This window comes from Vitis riparia, chromosome 4, assembly GCF_004353265.1.
Source record: "Vitis riparia cultivar Riparia Gloire de Montpellier isolate 1030 chromosome 4, EGFV_Vit.rip_1.0, whole genome shotgun sequence".
Taxonomy (NCBI): Eukaryota; Viridiplantae; Streptophyta; class Magnoliopsida; order Vitales; family Vitaceae; genus Vitis; species Vitis riparia.
Genome location: NC_048434.1, coordinates 17,549,325 through 17,565,807, shown reverse-complemented (window position 1 = coordinate 17,565,807; position 16,483 = coordinate 17,549,325). Strand labels below are relative to the sequence as shown.

The following is a 16,483-nucleotide window of genomic DNA, read 5'->3' as shown; positions in this document are numbered from 1 at the left end:
TTTGTTATTTGTAAGAAAAAAAAATCAATTTCATATCCTCATTTTTTTTCCTTTTGAGCTAAATAATTTTAAAATTAATTTCAAACCATTATATTTAATAATTTTAAATTTAATTAAAGCTTCTAAACACATTTTAAATCTTTTACTAAATATGCTTTTGTGTTTACTAAATATTTTTAAAAATAGTTTTTGGTTATTAAAAATAAAAAAATAATTTTTAATAATAAGAAAACCATTTATAATTTTTTATTAAAAATAGTTTTTAAAATTTATGATAAAAAATATAAAAAATAATAATTATTTAATAAAGATAAATTTTACTTGTCCTATCACCAGCTTTCAAAGTCAGGGTTTCGTGGAAATCAATCTACTTTGTACATTAAATTATTTCATAAAAAACTTTAATAATATAAATTAAAAAAACAAATCTCGAAACATAGAATTTTCGGGGAAAATGGAGATGAATAGTAGGGAAAGAGGGAAAAATTGAAAAAGAAAAAAAACCAGAAACAAACACACCGCAACACGGAAAATGAAGTCCAAACGAGATGTCCTATTTCTAGAGAGAGAAAAAAGCCGACGTGTTATCTAAATAATAACTTGTTATTTGCCGTTGAAAACGCGCAATGCCGACTTCCCCTGCTCAATCTCCCACTTCTCAATTCTTCTCACCATAAAACCCCCACGATTTTCCCAAAATAAAAGTGGGAGAAACTATAAAAGTTTCTATCTTTTTTTGAATTTTTTCAATAAATCTACCGTGATGGTGATGAAGATGGATCTGGGCAGATGGGTGTTGTGCTTTTGCTTATTGGCATTGTTCCTGCCCACAATTGTGTCCGGGAATGCGGTTTTCAGAGTGCAGCACAAGTTCAAGGGTCGTGGGAAGTCGTTGAATGCACTCAGGGCACATGACACTCGCCGTCACGGTAGAATTCTTTCGGCTGTGGATCTACCTTTGGGTGGCAATGGTCATCCTTCCGAAGCTGGGTCTGTTTTTCTTTCGTCAATTGTTGGGTCTTTTGGTTTAATTCTTTTTGACTTTCTTAATGAATTTTGGGTTCTTGTGGCTTTGATTAGTAATGAGTTGTGTTTGTTTTGATGATATATGTACCTAAGATCTCATTCTAGAAAGCTTTTGGTCTTGTAATTGATTTTTGTGGGTTGTACTTCTTTCTTCAATTTATGGGTCCTTTTGGTTTAATTCTTTTTAATTTTCTTAATGAATTTTGGGTTCTTGTGGCTTTGATTAGTAATGGGTTGTGTTTGTTTTGACGATATATGTACCTAAGATCCCATTCTAGAAAGCTTTTGGTCTTGTAATTGATTTTTGTCGGTTGTTCTTCTTTCTTCAATTTATGGGTCCTTTTAATTTAATTCTTTTGAATTTTCTTAATGAATTTTGAGTTCCTGGGCCTTTGATTAGTAATGGAGTGTGTTTGTTTTGATGATAAGAACCTATTTCTCGAAAGTTTTTGGTTTTGTACTCGACTTTTGTGGGTTGTTTTTCTTTCTTCAATCACAGGTCTTTAATTAATTTTTATTTAGTTTTATTTTTCTCATGGTTTTGATTAATATTGGGTTGCGTTTGTTTTGATGATATAGTTTGTTGTTTGATTAGATTGTCTTGATTAAGTCCATTGTTTGTTAGCTAAAACAATTGGTTCTCTTGAGGCGAATTTATGTTGGCTGTTCTTCTTTTTTCAATTATGGGTTAAAATATTTTTTGGAAGTGGGTTTAATTTTAAATGAAATTTATTTTCTTATGTAGTTGTTTGACCTGTTTGGATCAATTTCTTGGTTCTGACATAGACTATTAGCTTGAATTATCTCTTTTGAGGATAATTTGTTTTTATTCTTGAAGATATGAAATTTTTATGATATGTTCTTCTTCTTTGGTGTGTGGAGGTGCATCTTTCACAATCCTTTTAATTTTAGTTTCTTATGGTTTTGATTAATATTCGGTTATGTTTGTTTTGATGGTGTATGCCGTTGTTTGATATGATTGTTTACATTCATTCACTGAAAATTTATGGTTTTGAGAGGAATTTATGTGACTTCTTTTTCTTCCTGATCTTTAAATTTTGGGTGCTTTCGATGAATTTTTATTTTGGAGAGTTTATTTCTTTTTTATTTTAAATCAAAGTTTCTTATGTTTTTTTATTTTTTATTATTTATTTATTTTATCCTTACTTGGTTTTCTTAGTTTTAATGATAATATAGTTGTTTGACTTGATGTTTGGATCCTCTTCTTGGATTGTTAGTTACAGATAGAATTTCATGGCTGCCTGGCAATTTTGGTTTTTGTGACTAATTTTGGATAAAATTATTTATTTTAAGGAAAACTTCTTTCTTTCTTTTAAAAGTCTTGAAATTTGTTGTGATTTTTGATCAATATGAGTACAGTTATCTTTTAATTTTTTGATTCTTGGAGTACAACATGTTTAGTTTTATTTTTTCAAAAGTTTTGTTACGATTTTAATTAGTATCGGTTACCGTTCCTTTAAATGTTATATGATTGTTTTTTACTCAATGCTTAGATCCAATACTGAGTTTTTGCTTTTCTGGTGTTTGAAATTTGGATTTTATTGGTATTTATTTTTCAATTCCTATTTGTCTCCATTACATAAGAAAAGAAAAGAAAGTAAATATTTGAAATTTATATTGTTTTTATTTCCAGAAAATTGAAAACCCAGACTGGTCTAAGTAAGCTATACAAATTTATTAGGGCTTATTTGAGGGGAATTTTCTATGTCTATTTTGGTTTCAATAATGAGACCTTGGAGATGCAAAATTTTGATTTCTTTTATTTTTTCCTTCATTTACTGAATAATTAAAAAGTTTTTGTTGTTTTTCTTATGTTTGGTCTGATTGATATAGGCTCTACTTTGCTAAAATCGGGATTGGAACTCCATCAAAGGACTATTACGTGCAAGTTGATACAGGAAGTGACATATTATGGGTTAATTGTGCTGGATGTGACAGATGTCCCACAAAAAGCGACCTTGGTGTATGCATCTTTAACTTTACGGCTCGAATTTGATCTTTTGATTTTAGATTTGAAGTCAGAACTCTAACATTTACCTATATAATGTTCAAATTTTAATTTACAGTTGTGATATTTTTTCTGAATGATTTCAAAGTTTGATCTTCTCATGATTTTCTTTTGCCCCAAAATGTACTACAGGTTGATCTAACTCTATATGATATGAAAGCCTCTACAACTTCAGATGCAGTTGGTTGTGATGATAATTTTTGTTCCTTATATGATGGTCCACTACCTGGTTGCAAACCGGGGTTGCAATGTCTATACAGTGTTCTTTATGGAGATGGGAGCTCAACCACAGGCTACTTTGTGCAAGATTTTGTACAATACAACAGAATTTCAGGAAACTTTCAAACCACACCAACTAATGGGACTGTAGTATTCGGGTGAGTCATGGTTCTTCTATAAGACACCTCAGTGTCACATTATGAATGAATGTGAGAGGTTCTGTGCATGTCTGAGCTGTAAAGTGGTTCAGTGTTGACAATGTAACTTAAAAGGCATATGATGTGTTTCAAGCAGGGATACCATGATCTGTTTTTGAAAAGAAAAAAAATGAAAGACCAATCATATAAAAAAAAAAATGGAACTGGCAGATAGGGTGCTGGGATAAGAACAATTGTTTTTCAATTGTAATAAGCTTATATCATGCTTAGTATTGGTCTCATGAAAGGGCTTCATCTAGGCTTCAAGTGCCATAGTCGTGGCCATGGATATTACCAAATAAACCACAAAGCAACTCCCTTGAAATGGTTAACTACTCTACACCCATATTGTTGTGTTAGGTGTATTTTTGCTGAGCCAAATAGCATGACTAGCAATGCATGCAAGCTTTACCATATCCTGGAGGCTGTATTCTGTTCATCGTTAAGCTTCTATGCATCTAATCATATCCACTTCTCTAGCCCAGATTATTTAGCTTTGATTATGACTGTTATATATGCTAACATGTAGATTGTACCACTCTGCAAGGGCTTTGTTCCCCCTTTCAGCATTTTTCTTTAGAAATATCCTCTTTGCCTCTTGGAAAAAAAAGGGAAACATTTAGAAGATATGATTTCTGTGAGAAGACAACTAAACTGTTATTTTCTTTGTGGAGGCAGTACTGCTTTTCGTGCCACAAGAACCATCCCTTTTGGATATAACAAGTACTGTAACAAGTAACAGCAAAGATTGCAGCTTCTCTTAAAAAAAAAAAAAAAAAAAAAAAAAAAAACTAGGAAAAAAATAATCCAGGACTTAGAATTTTATTTCCTCGTACTTTTTAAGGGTCATTCTATTTAGTGTTATAATGTACAGATTAAAACTAGGAAGTCCTATATCAATGCAAAAGTTGGATATAATACCTTGTATGAGGTGCTTCCTCTGAAAGACACTTGACAGTGTTTAGTTAAAATGTCTCTAGTTTTTTGTCATTGGAACAAAAATTAATCATCCCCAAAAATTTATCTATTTCAGTGCAGCCTGCATTCTTTCCTTGCATGATCCATAGAAACTACCTTTCCTAGATTCATTGGGTTTTTTCCTCCAGTAGCGAGTAGCTATCATACTGTCACAGTCAACCTAATATTTAAATTTTCAAACACTATCTTTCCTATCCTGAGACCCATGATAATTCTCATGATAATCTTTAAATTTTGCCTTCTTCTCTCACTAAATGTGTTTGCATGCTTCATTACAAGTTTTCAATTTGGCAGTGCCGCACAGAACCTATTTGTTTGCTTTTTTAGATGGCATGAATTATTTTCTGCTTATATTGATTATGTTATCTTTTTTCCAAGTTAGATGTGGAAATAAACAATCTGGGGAGCTAGGCTCATCTTCTGAAGCACTTGATGGAATACTTGGTTTTGGACAATCAAATTCGTCTATGCTTTCACAGCTAGCTTCATCTGGAAAGGTGAAAAAAGTATTTTCACACTGCTTGGATAATGTAGATGGAGGTGGAATTTTTGCTATTGGAGAAGTTGTGGAACCAAAAGTAAACTTAACCCCGTTGGTACAAAATCAGTATGTGATGCTATCTTATTTTTTACTTTTCTTTCAATATTTTGAGTTATTTAAGTAATTGGGTTCATAATGATTTCACTGTAGCTGCCCTGTTCATAGAAAATGTTAGTATCTATGTTGAGAAAAGCTCTAAGTTTGCAGTTCAGTGAACGAATACAATCAAATATCTAGAATAGCTTTTGCCCCCTTTTACTCATTTCCTTCCATTTGTTAATGACATAGGGTGTGAAAATATGCCTTATTCTTTTCCTATCTGCACAGATATGGATGGAGAATGCATTCACGTAGAAGGAAAGCATATTAATCATCCAACCCCTTCGAGTGGTTACCATGATTTTTATGTCAAGTGAACTAATTTTGTAACATGAAATGAATGAGATGGGGACAACCAGATTGAAGCCAAAGGTAAAAAAATACAAGGGATCATGTTTGTGTAGCAGATAGTGTGATGAATAAGATGGTAAAATTACCTAAACCAAATCAAGACCCACTTCAGACGAAACAATCAGGTTCATGTCATTTTGAATGGGTCCATGAGTCATGGCAGCAGATTTGCGATTAACGTTGACCTTATATTTTCCTCTTTTGTAGCCCTGGATGGTTCTACCTTATTAGTGCCATCACTGGGTCGTTCTATTGGACTGTTCCTTTTGTGGGCTGACTCTTAGAGACTTGGACTGCTAGAATTTGGGGTTGACACATATATCTTGAGGGGCTACATAACCAAGACTGGATAAATGTGAAATTGTATGACAACATTTATTCAGAAAAAGGTCAATGAAGTGATAGTTGTAGTTGTCTCCTTAATTTTTCTGTACATGATGCATCTACTTGGAGAAATAACTGATTCTTTCCTTCCTTTGGGTATTAAACCTATGTAGAGGGATTATGGTCACATAAGGTATCCTTGTTCCATCTTGAAATTGACTATTAGCAGATGCCTAGTTACCCATGTTTTTAAGGTTATATCTTTGTAATGCAATTTGAAATAATTAACCACTTAGATTACAAAATTTTTTTCAGCTTCCTTTTTTTTTTTTCCTCTTTTGGATAGAAAATCAGAAAGTGTTGTTGATGAAAGCAAACGGATGAGGATAAAAACAGAAGAATAAGAGATTTTTTTGGAACCATGTACTTGTCCTCCTTCAACTTAACTGATGTCTGCTTATCAGGGTTATCAGCATACTACCCATGTGTCTTAAAATTCCACCACTACTTGGTAGATGAATTGTTTGGAGTGCTTGAAGAGAAATTATGAAAATATGATTAGTAAGATGTGCTTGAAAAGAAAGGAGACATTGGCATTTATTTGTAATACTTTGTCATAAAGTATGTCGAACTGAATCTACCTTTTAGTATTGATCTCATTTTTATTGCTTGTAGTGTTAGTACATGTTTATAAATATTTATAGGATATTTGCCTGGTCCTGGCCTAGTTACCTAAAATGGGCAGTTTAATTTTGAATTGAATTCCTTGTATTTTTTCTATTAGTAATGTGAAGTTCTTTGTCACGTCTTTAAAAGGCTGAATTCATTGTTAATGCATTTAGTAATTTGTTCTAATACCTTTCTTATTGATGCTTTAGTTTTTTTTCACCTCAATTAGGTTGGGTTTTTACTTATGAATTCTGTCATGATTGTAGTTTTATTTCTCTCTAGGGCACATTACAATGTTATTATGAAGGAAATTGAGGTGGGTGGTGATCCTCTTGACGTTCCCTCAGATGCATTTGAATCTGGTGACCGGAAAGGCACAATAATTGACAGTGGCACAACCTTGGCTTATTTCCCACAGGAGGTTTATGTTCCACTAATAGAAAAGGTAGGTGGCATCTTTCAAAGTTCTTTATTAGAATCAAAGCATGAAGTTTGTATTCTGACTTCTTACCATATATATGCTTTCTTTATTAGATTTTGTCTCAGCAGCCTGATTTGAAACTACACACTGTTGAACAAGCATTCACATGCTTTGACTACACTGGAAAGTAAGGACCAAACCAAATTCTTCACTAGTTTTTGTTTTATGATATGCTATCAGTGGTCCAAGTTGGAAATTTATATTAACATCTAGAATATTTTCTTGGTGCTATGCTTGAGGTGTGATAGGGTTTTTAACTTGTTCTCTCTCTCTCTCTCTCTCTCTTTGTTTGATGGTTGAAGAAAATATACTTAAAAAACCTCCTCTAGAGGGGCCACAAGGTCCACAACTATGCACAAAGGAGTATACCTGGATTGCGCCTAAAAATGAGATTTAACAGGAAAGAAAAAGAAAGTAACTAACTTTCCCAAGAGGATATTAGAAATGAGCATAGTGCAACAGTTAATGGAATCTGAAGCTTATAATTCCAAAGAACTCTGTTGGTTGACATAGAACATGCTACTTCAAAGCTTCTGTTCAACTCTCTTTCAATGATTTTAAACATTGTGCTTTTGTTAAATAAAGATGAACTAATTCACCTTGGATATAAAGACTATAATAATGGCCATAAGATTCTTTCTTCACTTAAATAAGAATGTACCTTGTGCTATGTGAATTAAACGAGGACATTTCATTTGAATAGGTTTTCCTACTGGTAGCATTATACATGTACTGTAGTACCAGTACATAAGCAATTAATTTAGTATAATATTCATTTTCATCTTGAAAGTTGCCTTGGTTAAACGGGAGCCAGATGATTTCTGAGTGTATTGTGTGCGTGTGGAGTTACGTAAGCAATTAGTTCAGTTACCACATTGAGAGTATTCCAAGGATCCTACTTATTGATTCTTTTCCAATGCACTTGCAGTGTCGATAACGGATTTCCAACTGTCACCCTTCATTTTGACAAGTCAATTTCTTTGACAGTGTATCCTCATGAGTATCTGTTCCAAGTTAAGGTAAGTGAAATGGGTTCCACAATTTAAGTGAGAATCCTCGACTGTCATGCCTCTTTTTATGATGTGCCTGCAAGGTTGTTTCTCTGAAGTTCTTCACATTCTAATACTGTATAGCATACATATCTTGTGTAAAATTTAGTAGTTGAATATGAACTCAAGCATGTCGCTCTGAAACTGTGCTTACACCAAAGCAAAAATAGGTTCATATTTATTTCTAAAGCTTCTTCTTGTAAAACCTTTGGATTCTGAAGTCTTTCCAGAGTTATGGTTTAAAATTAACCTCTCTGTTAACAAAAGGATTTCCAATTTTGTGACTCAAGTGGAAGATTTCCAGCTTTCTTCAGTCGGGTGGAAGACCAAAAATCCCTCAATGTATACCTTGTTGTGTGTGCATTATTCTTAGAATTGGTTGAGTTGCTTAAAAAATCATGGCATGTGAAGGGCACATGCTTTCTTGGTTCTTGGAAATAATTAGTGTTTGAATTATTAAAATATTTATTTGTCATTGTGATTTGGACCATTACACATACTGGAGAGGCAGACAAACATGTCCTTAACAAACCAACTTGAACACCAGAAGGCAGAGCAAATAGATTGAGAAGCTTGAAGCCATTATCCTGCACTTGAAAGCCTGATACCATGTTAAACAACCACTCCCCCTAAAATCTAAAGCTGTTAGGGAATGCGCCAACAATTTGTATGAAACTAAAATTCTTTATTCTTTGTTTATGATTGTCAAGGACAAGGCATAATCATATTAAACGACAAAGCTTTTCCTTAGTGTTTTTTCAACTAATGTGTTTGTTACAATATTTGCGCAGGAGTTTGAGTGGTGTATTGGTTGGCAGAACAGTGGGGCACAAACAAAGGATGGAAAGGACTTGACTCTTTTGGGAGGTATGAATTTAAAAATTGCATGTTAATTCTAAATTCCAGTAGTGATTTTCTTGATCAATCTTGTTGTGCTAGATGCCTAATATTTAGCCTTATACCATTCATCTGGGATATATTGTATACTTGTTCAGCTATGTTAATATATTCCCTAGGCATGTTCATCTGGGTCATGTAATTGAATCATTGGATTTGTGTTGGGAAAGGTGATCTTATTTATTCTCCAAGATATAGAATTTCTTTGCCTCTCTGGACGCTCCTGAACTTTTCTATAATCCACTGTGACTGGAAAAAGTATGTTAATCTAATAACTAATAATTTGATTAATATCTATACCTGTGTGATGCATTTTATATCTGCACAATAAGTCTGTTGTATTTAAGACTATTTGAAAGTTCTGGATAAGGAAATTATAAAGTTCTGGATAAGAGAAAGCTAGTTATAAACCAGGAATCCAATTTGCTTCCTTGAGAAAGTTACCAAATTTTATAGTATTCAGAATTTGAACAGTTATAGATACAACTACCCATATTTGTTTGTTATTAGGAAAATAAAGGTAGACAAATCATCAGAACAAGATATGTAGAAGCAAAGATTGCTAGGAAGAAAATTAATTCAAATAAGAAGGTATACTCTTGATGCGTACATTGAATTGTGAAGAAATGGAAAAAAATATGACAAGTATTTCTTGTAAAGAAAGTTGGATATTTAATGATACCTCTAGATACTGGATATATTGATGGATAAATTCTTATCAAGCATTTTAAAATCTTTATTTCAACTAGGAACTATGGAACTTTCCTTGTTGACTGAGACTTTGTCTTTGTTGTGCATGAGTAAAGCATCCCTGCTGACTTTATTTCATCATGTCCTATCTCTAATTTGTAATAATTACATCTCACATTTTGTTTTGTGTGCTTTTCAGAAAGTAACATGAAACACTTCACTAATTTGAACCCGATGTCCTTGTTTTGGCTCTATACATGTTTTATGGACATGTGCTTTTCTTATTGCTTTACCATGCTTCCTTAAAACATATTAGAAAACTAACACTCTCCACAATAGTTCTGTACCCATCTGCCTTTTCTATTGGTTGTCCTAACTTTGATTTCCAAAGCTTGCCAGCATGTGGGCCTGTTTGTTTTTGTTAGTTTACACAACATGGTTGTCATCATAGTGTTCACCTGTCATAGTTTTTTTTTTTTTTTTTTTAATTTTTGAATGACAGAAGATGCTCAATGTACCTGCCATTTTGGAAGTTGTATGGGACAATACAAGGTTTTCCCACATCGGGAACTGATATCTCGTCCCCATTGTCCTGTTGAGGAAGATGGGGCAAAAAGTGTTGCCTCATGGTTGCTAGGAAACTTTCAAAGGCAATAATGTGCTAAGCTTGTTTCTAAATATTGTGAGACTGATAGAGGAAACACCTCTATCTCGTTTATTGTATGTGACACAGTACTATTGCCGCTTCATCATCAAAATAAGACAGATTTCTTTTGCAAAGACTTATATCCTAAATTTAATTTTCCAGGATGCTTTCAATATTCTTGTTCATTTGCCTTTTATATAGTATTCATGATGAATCTTATTTGTGTCTGAAAATGGTGGCACCACCTAGTCATAATCCACTGAAACCCAGATTTGATTCAGATGGATTTCCATTTAAAAGGAAAAAGAAATATTATATGTGGCAGGTTGTGTATGTTATTTCATCTATTAATTTTTTCCCATTTTCCTTAAATGCAGATCTTGTACTATCAAATAAGCTTGTTGTATATGATCTTGAAAAGCAAGGAATTGGATGGGTTGAATATAACTGTAAGTATTTTGAACTGTTCCATTACTTTTCATTTATTGTTTGGTTTCATGACCAGCTCCCATCTCCTTTTCTTGTAAGCCATTTTCCTTGCATTTGGGCCATTATTCTCGTGTTTGGGTTTGCATTCGATCCTTTAGAGTTTTGTATGATTGAATATAGGTAATGCTATTGGTGATTTATATTTGCTAATAATGATTTTGACAAAACGAGCTCATCTCTCTAGAAATAAGTTTCCTTTGCCCTTTTTTTTCTTCCCAATGGTGGTCGGTCCTTTGCCTTTTTTTTCCCCCATTATTTTTGCTAGATTTGAACGCAGGTTTGCTTGGACAAAAGAGAGGCTGGTTGGCCACTAGGCTGCGCTGACAATCATAAGACATGTGATTTTAGTTGATAAAATTGATCCGTTCACCAATAACCTGCTTACAACTAATAAAATAAGGTATTATGTATTAGCTTGGCAATTATTAACTATATATGTAAAATGAGAAATTCTAAAATAAATTTATCCACCTTTAGTTATAGCATGTAAACATAATTTTTTTCTTTTGATAAAACAACGTAGTAATTTTTAAGATATAGAATACTAGCTAAATATGGATTAAATTATAAAATTTTATTTCAATTTTGAATAAATATTACTTATCGAAAAAATTTTTTTTGAATAAATATTATACTTTAGTGATTAATAAAATGATAAATATTGGTACATTTAAATTTTATCTTTATCATTATTTAATTTTAATGTTAAAAACAACAAGATGAAAATATCTTTAAGTTTCTTAATTTACATATATATTTTAAACTTATAATTATTTTTAATTTTAATAATATATATAATATATATTTATGATGTTATGGTGATATCATGGTTCGAACACGATTAAACTATGGTTTAATCAATGAATCATGATCCAATAACTTTTTCAGTTCAATGACTAATCCGGTTATGAAAGCATTACTATTATCTCCGGTTATGAAAACATTACTATCATCTCTTTATATATAGTTACAGACTTTGTGTTAAAAGGGTAATGACTCTCTTCCCCACACCTAAACCCAAGCCTCATAATACCTTATATCTAGCCTATCCTAAAGTAGGACATTGCTTCTAGATCTTTTTTTATTTTTATTTTTTTAACACTTGTTAGCACTTGCTAGACACTTTGCTTAAGAATTTAGCAATCATCCAACTGTTTTTAACTTATAAGCATTTGCAAGCCATTTTACTTAAGAATTTAGCTATCATCCAACTCTTCCCACATGAACAAAGGTAGCAAAGTGAGACTGATCTCATAGTTCATCAGTTTCTTCTTTTGGTTTCCTAGATTGGGAAACACATTTTGTGGATTTCTGAGCTTGAGGCTGTGATCTCATTGCAGAATGCTTTTGGTATGCCTTCATTTCAGTGATTTTTTTCTTCTTGTTCTTCCTCTCCTTTTTGTTTTTGTTCCTCTTCCTTTTCTAGGAGGTGCCTAGATGTAGTTTATACTCACTTCCTTTCTCCTTTAGTAACCTTTCATCCTTCAGTAAAAAATAATTTTTTTTTTTTTTTTTTAAGTAGCATACTATTGACACCGACATCATCTCTGACAAAGAAAAGGTTAAAGCTTGGTTGAGAACCATCGTTATAGGAATCTCATTTCTCTACTGCTTTCTCACTTACTGCTTCTTAGATGTGCTTAACTTCCATGTGTGTCAATGGTGCCTCAAATCTCTGCCTGATCTTTAGGCACTGAGATTATATGTTTCAGCCCTCCAAAAATGCTTCTCCTTCTGTCCAAATGACACAGGAAGCCCTTGCTAACTAACATGCTGTGGTTACTTCTGGAATGGGATGATAATATTCATTTAGTTCTGAAATTGGGTTGGAAGAAGTTAGGATCCTTCTGACCCGGTAAAAACTTTTGGTTAAACAAACGGTTTGTATTTCTAACGTTCTCCAGTTTATTCAAAACCTTGTGCAGATTTGTTATTTTCAATTTCTTACCCAGGTCTGTATTCTCCATAGTTTTTGAAGAGGACAGCTTTAATGGTTCTGACCTCCAGTTACTCTGTGTCTCAATCATGTACCAATACCTGTAAAAAGTTTCAAATTAAGTTGGTGGAAAAGAGAGGATTATACTCTTGAACATGAATGACACGGGGGCAACCCATATATTATAAAGAACATGTTGAAGACAGTCAGATAGAGATCCCATTACATGAAATATGCTGCCTCTCTCAACCTTTCTATCATTGACTGCAGGCTCTTCAAGCATCAAAGTGAAGGATGAACGTTCTGGATCTGTATTCCGTGTAGGTGCCCATGATCTTTCTTCCAGTTACAGTCTGACTAGTGGAAGCATTTTGATATCATTGTTATTACCAATTGCTATGCTTCACAGTTTTATATATTGAATCATTGGGATGAGTAAGATGGCATCCATTGATTTTGTTGTACCATAATTTGTTTTTTCAACATGCGTGCTTGATATAATTTTTTGTTTATAACAATGCCTCAGTCATGTGTACTGTGCTTTTCTAATCACAACACGGTCCAAAGGATAGTTTTCTTGCCAAATTTCCATATGGGTTCCTTGGTGTGACTCTTTGAATTTGAGGTCTACTATCCATTTCTTTGTTTTACCTGGGAGTCTACCCTATTTCCAAATTATATGAAAAACAAAACTATAGCTTTCAACCCTCATGCAAATATGGGGAGTCTGGTATATATTGTCAGCCAATTGCCTCACTGACTAAGCTTTTGGGTCGGATTGATAGCTTCACAACAAGAAGAAAAAATGAGTGAGGTTGAGTTGTATTCGACTGGCGAAAAGAATAGTTTCACCAATGTTTAGGATAAAACAGAATCGGTAGGAGAAAAAGGGAATGTGATCCCTATATGTTTATTGTTACAATGTTGTTATACAATGCTGGTTATTACAATTACAGAAGGAGATTATAAGCAGGTTTTACAAGGTTGTCCTCAGGAACTGTACAACAAAATAGAGGACTGCTAGAAACAGTGCGATCTGATAGAAATCTCGTTGAAAACTGTCATCTCTTTGGAAGAACTGAACCAAATCAAAGCAAGCAATGACAAAACCCAGTAAGGATGAATGAAAATAAACATCGTGTTTCAGTTGCAAGTATGCAGATTAAGATGAGATAATGCATTATGTTCCTATCTTACTTTCTGGTTTTCTTCACATCTTTCTGTACAAGAATCATGGATATGTCATATTGATGAATGAAATTGCCATCTTTCTCTGCATAACACTCCCTATTCTTTAGGAGTCTTACACTAAATGTCATTGTTTAGAGTTCTTGTTATAACTTTGATAATATCATAGGATGCACGTAAATTACTTCCAAATCTAGTTTTCTTTTCAGGTTTTTTTTGGGGGAAAAAATGCTTTCGTAATGTTTGGAAGGCATCTGAATTAGAGAAAATATGCCATTTGAGCAGTTCATAGGACATGGATTTTCCCAGAAATTTCAACTTCGTTTCAGAAACAGTTCTCCAAACAGGAAAAGAACCTAGACGCCGCTCAAATGATTCTGATTGATAGTGAAAAAGGGTAGGTGGTTGGTTACCTTTGTGGGATCACCAGAAGGGTCAGGATAGATTTCCAGGTTTTCTTTTTCAGTTGAAAGACGGCTCCCCCAGTTCTTGACAGAGTCGGCAAAATCTTTCCCAGCCTCAGTTGCAGCAAAAAGGCGACGAGAAGCCCAGAAATACGCCTGAGCAATGGTTGATGATGCTGATAAATCCCAGAACTCTTCGTGCTCAATCACCTGGCCACTTATCTGGTTCAGAGTGAACTGGGAGTTGACTCTAATTATCAAATCTCCTCCAATACTAGCCAGTAGAGATTTAGGCTTCCCTTTGATCGTCCACTTGATGCTCAGCACACTCGTCGACAGCATCACCATCTCCTGCACAGTCTGTAACAAAAATCTCATCCAACACAAATCATGAAAGTTGATGATCTTGCAAGACAAAAGCAAACCTAGAATTCATTCCTCACCACAGACGGATCATCTAGAGCATCGGTCACCCATAGCCGTCTCTTGTACTTCTCACGACCCGTAAAACTTCTAACTGGGTCCTGCAATTAGAAAGAAAGTTCCAGTTCCATTCTACTAATAAGCAAACTGGTATATACCATAAATCATTTGAATGGAGCTTAGGAATGATCAGTACTGGACGCCAAGGTCTATGGTAGGTTACATGTTCATGAACCGAAAGAAGTGGGTTTGGAAGTAAAAGCGTTAATGGTGACAGAGTCTTGCATTCAGCACAATATGCAGAGACATGAGGTTGCCTCTGATAGGGAATGTGTCCCATGTATCAACTGAAAATGGAACTTCCCCACATGTAACTTAGGTTTCTCCTCTTGAGTAATTATACTACTAACCGAAAACAAGTACAAAGAAGGATGAGATACTAATCGAAGAAAGCAAGAATAAAAAGTGAAAGGTAAGGCCCTCTCTACTCAAATGACAGCAATACCTAGCTTTGATGCCCCTTAAGGCCACCTGACTTGTTTAAGAAGGAAGATTTCACCCCATTTGAAACAAAATCTGAAGAAAAAGACCCAGTATCCAATCTTAAGGTTCCTAAAGTAGGACAAGGTTAGGTTTCCTTGTTTGAACGAAGAACCCTACGAAAAACAAATGCCTTCTCAAAAACTGTTTTTGAAAACATTATCAAATAAACTAAAAGAAATTTCATGTGAACATAATGCAAATGTGATAAAAGGGACAGGAAGGGGAGGAGAGAGGAGCATTCTAGGGATACCTTGTACTTGACTGAAACCGCAAAGGTTCCCAGGGCGCGGTTGCCTTCACGAAGCTCTAGAATGTCGCGGGCGAGTTGCCTGGCCGTGGATTCCACAAGGGGGCTGCTGATGCATTCAAACTCATTGCAGAGCTCCCCAAAGTCCATTCCATCCACAATCTTATCGGCCTCTGATCTTTCACTTTCTATTGACACCTCTGCTGTCCTCCTATTTGAATCATTTGTAACTGCACATCATTCCAACTATTTAAGTCATTTGGGTGGTTGATGAACCAGTGGCCATTAAAATGGATTTGTGTTCTAGCCATGGCTTCTAACCAACTGCAGCCCAAAAAACAGAGAGACTCAAATTGCTTGGTCGTTGGCTAATTTGAGACGAACCCTTTTCATTTTTCTGAATCATTCAGCCAAATCCAACCCATTTTTCAAACATTTTCAATGGGTATTTATCCAAATTAGAAAAATTACCGGTGCAAAAACATTGATTCATTGGTAACACTGTCCAGATAAATTGAACTCTCATCTTATTCCCACCCATTCTAATCATGTAATAACTCAAACTCATAGAGCAAGATAAAGAAGAAGCACAGAGAGGAAGAAGAACCTTTCAATGGAAATGGGTGGTGGAGGTGGTGATGGTGGTGGTGGAGAAGGAAGGAGGCAGTGGGAGGCTGCTTAGAGAAGAGAATGCAGCTGAATGGCCGGCAGAGGCTGCCGGCGGCGGAGAAGGTGGTTGCAGAAGTGCCCATTCTGCCACCATCATCTGGGTTCACTTGGATGGAACTTTTTCTGTTTTTTTTTTTTTTTTGGGTGATTATTTTTTCTTTGGCGGATAAGGTTTCTGTGATAATGTTTGTGTGAGGTTGGAGATTTTGTGCATGGTCCAATCAGACCTTGCCACGTCAGGTGGGTTCTTGGCACAATTTTAAATTGGAATACTATTTTGCAATTCATCGTTGCATCAAATGTAATTTTATTATATTAAAAAAATAATAATTTAATCTTATTAAATTAAATTTATATTTATAACAAAAAAGGAAAATTCTCAAATGTC

General features: G+C 34.2%; 2 protein-coding genes across 2 annotated transcripts; one reads left to right on the top strand and one right to left on the bottom strand.

Moving 5' to 3' along the window:
• The first annotated feature begins 563 nt into the window (after nucleotides 1–563).
• LOC117912569 (aspartic proteinase-like protein 2) lies at nucleotides 564–13,210 on the top strand. Its single transcript, XM_034827207.1, has 10 exons — nucleotides 564–990; nucleotides 2,881–3,010; nucleotides 3,188–3,432; nucleotides 4,832–5,056; nucleotides 6,716–6,878; nucleotides 6,968–7,041; nucleotides 7,843–7,933; nucleotides 8,755–8,830; nucleotides 10,574–10,645; nucleotides 12,892–13,210. The coding sequence occupies exons 1-10, from the start codon at nucleotides 764–766 to the stop codon at nucleotides 13,041–13,043; spliced, it is 1,455 nt and encodes a 484-aa protein (XP_034683098.1). The 5' UTR covers nucleotides 564–763; the 3' UTR covers nucleotides 13,044–13,210.
• A 234-nt stretch (nucleotides 13,211–13,444) lies between these two features.
• On the bottom strand, nucleotides 13,445–16,230 carry LOC117912570. Its single transcript, XM_034827208.1, has 5 exons — nucleotides 16,034–16,230; nucleotides 15,430–15,656; nucleotides 14,657–14,737; nucleotides 14,223–14,573; nucleotides 13,445–13,699 (listed from the first exon to the last, which is right to left on the bottom strand). The coding sequence occupies exons 1-5, from the start codon at nucleotides 16,176–16,178 to the stop codon at nucleotides 13,598–13,600; spliced, it is 906 nt and encodes a 301-aa protein (XP_034683099.1). The 5' UTR covers nucleotides 16,179–16,230; the 3' UTR covers nucleotides 13,445–13,597.
• Between the last annotated feature and the right edge of the window lie 253 nt (nucleotides 16,231–16,483).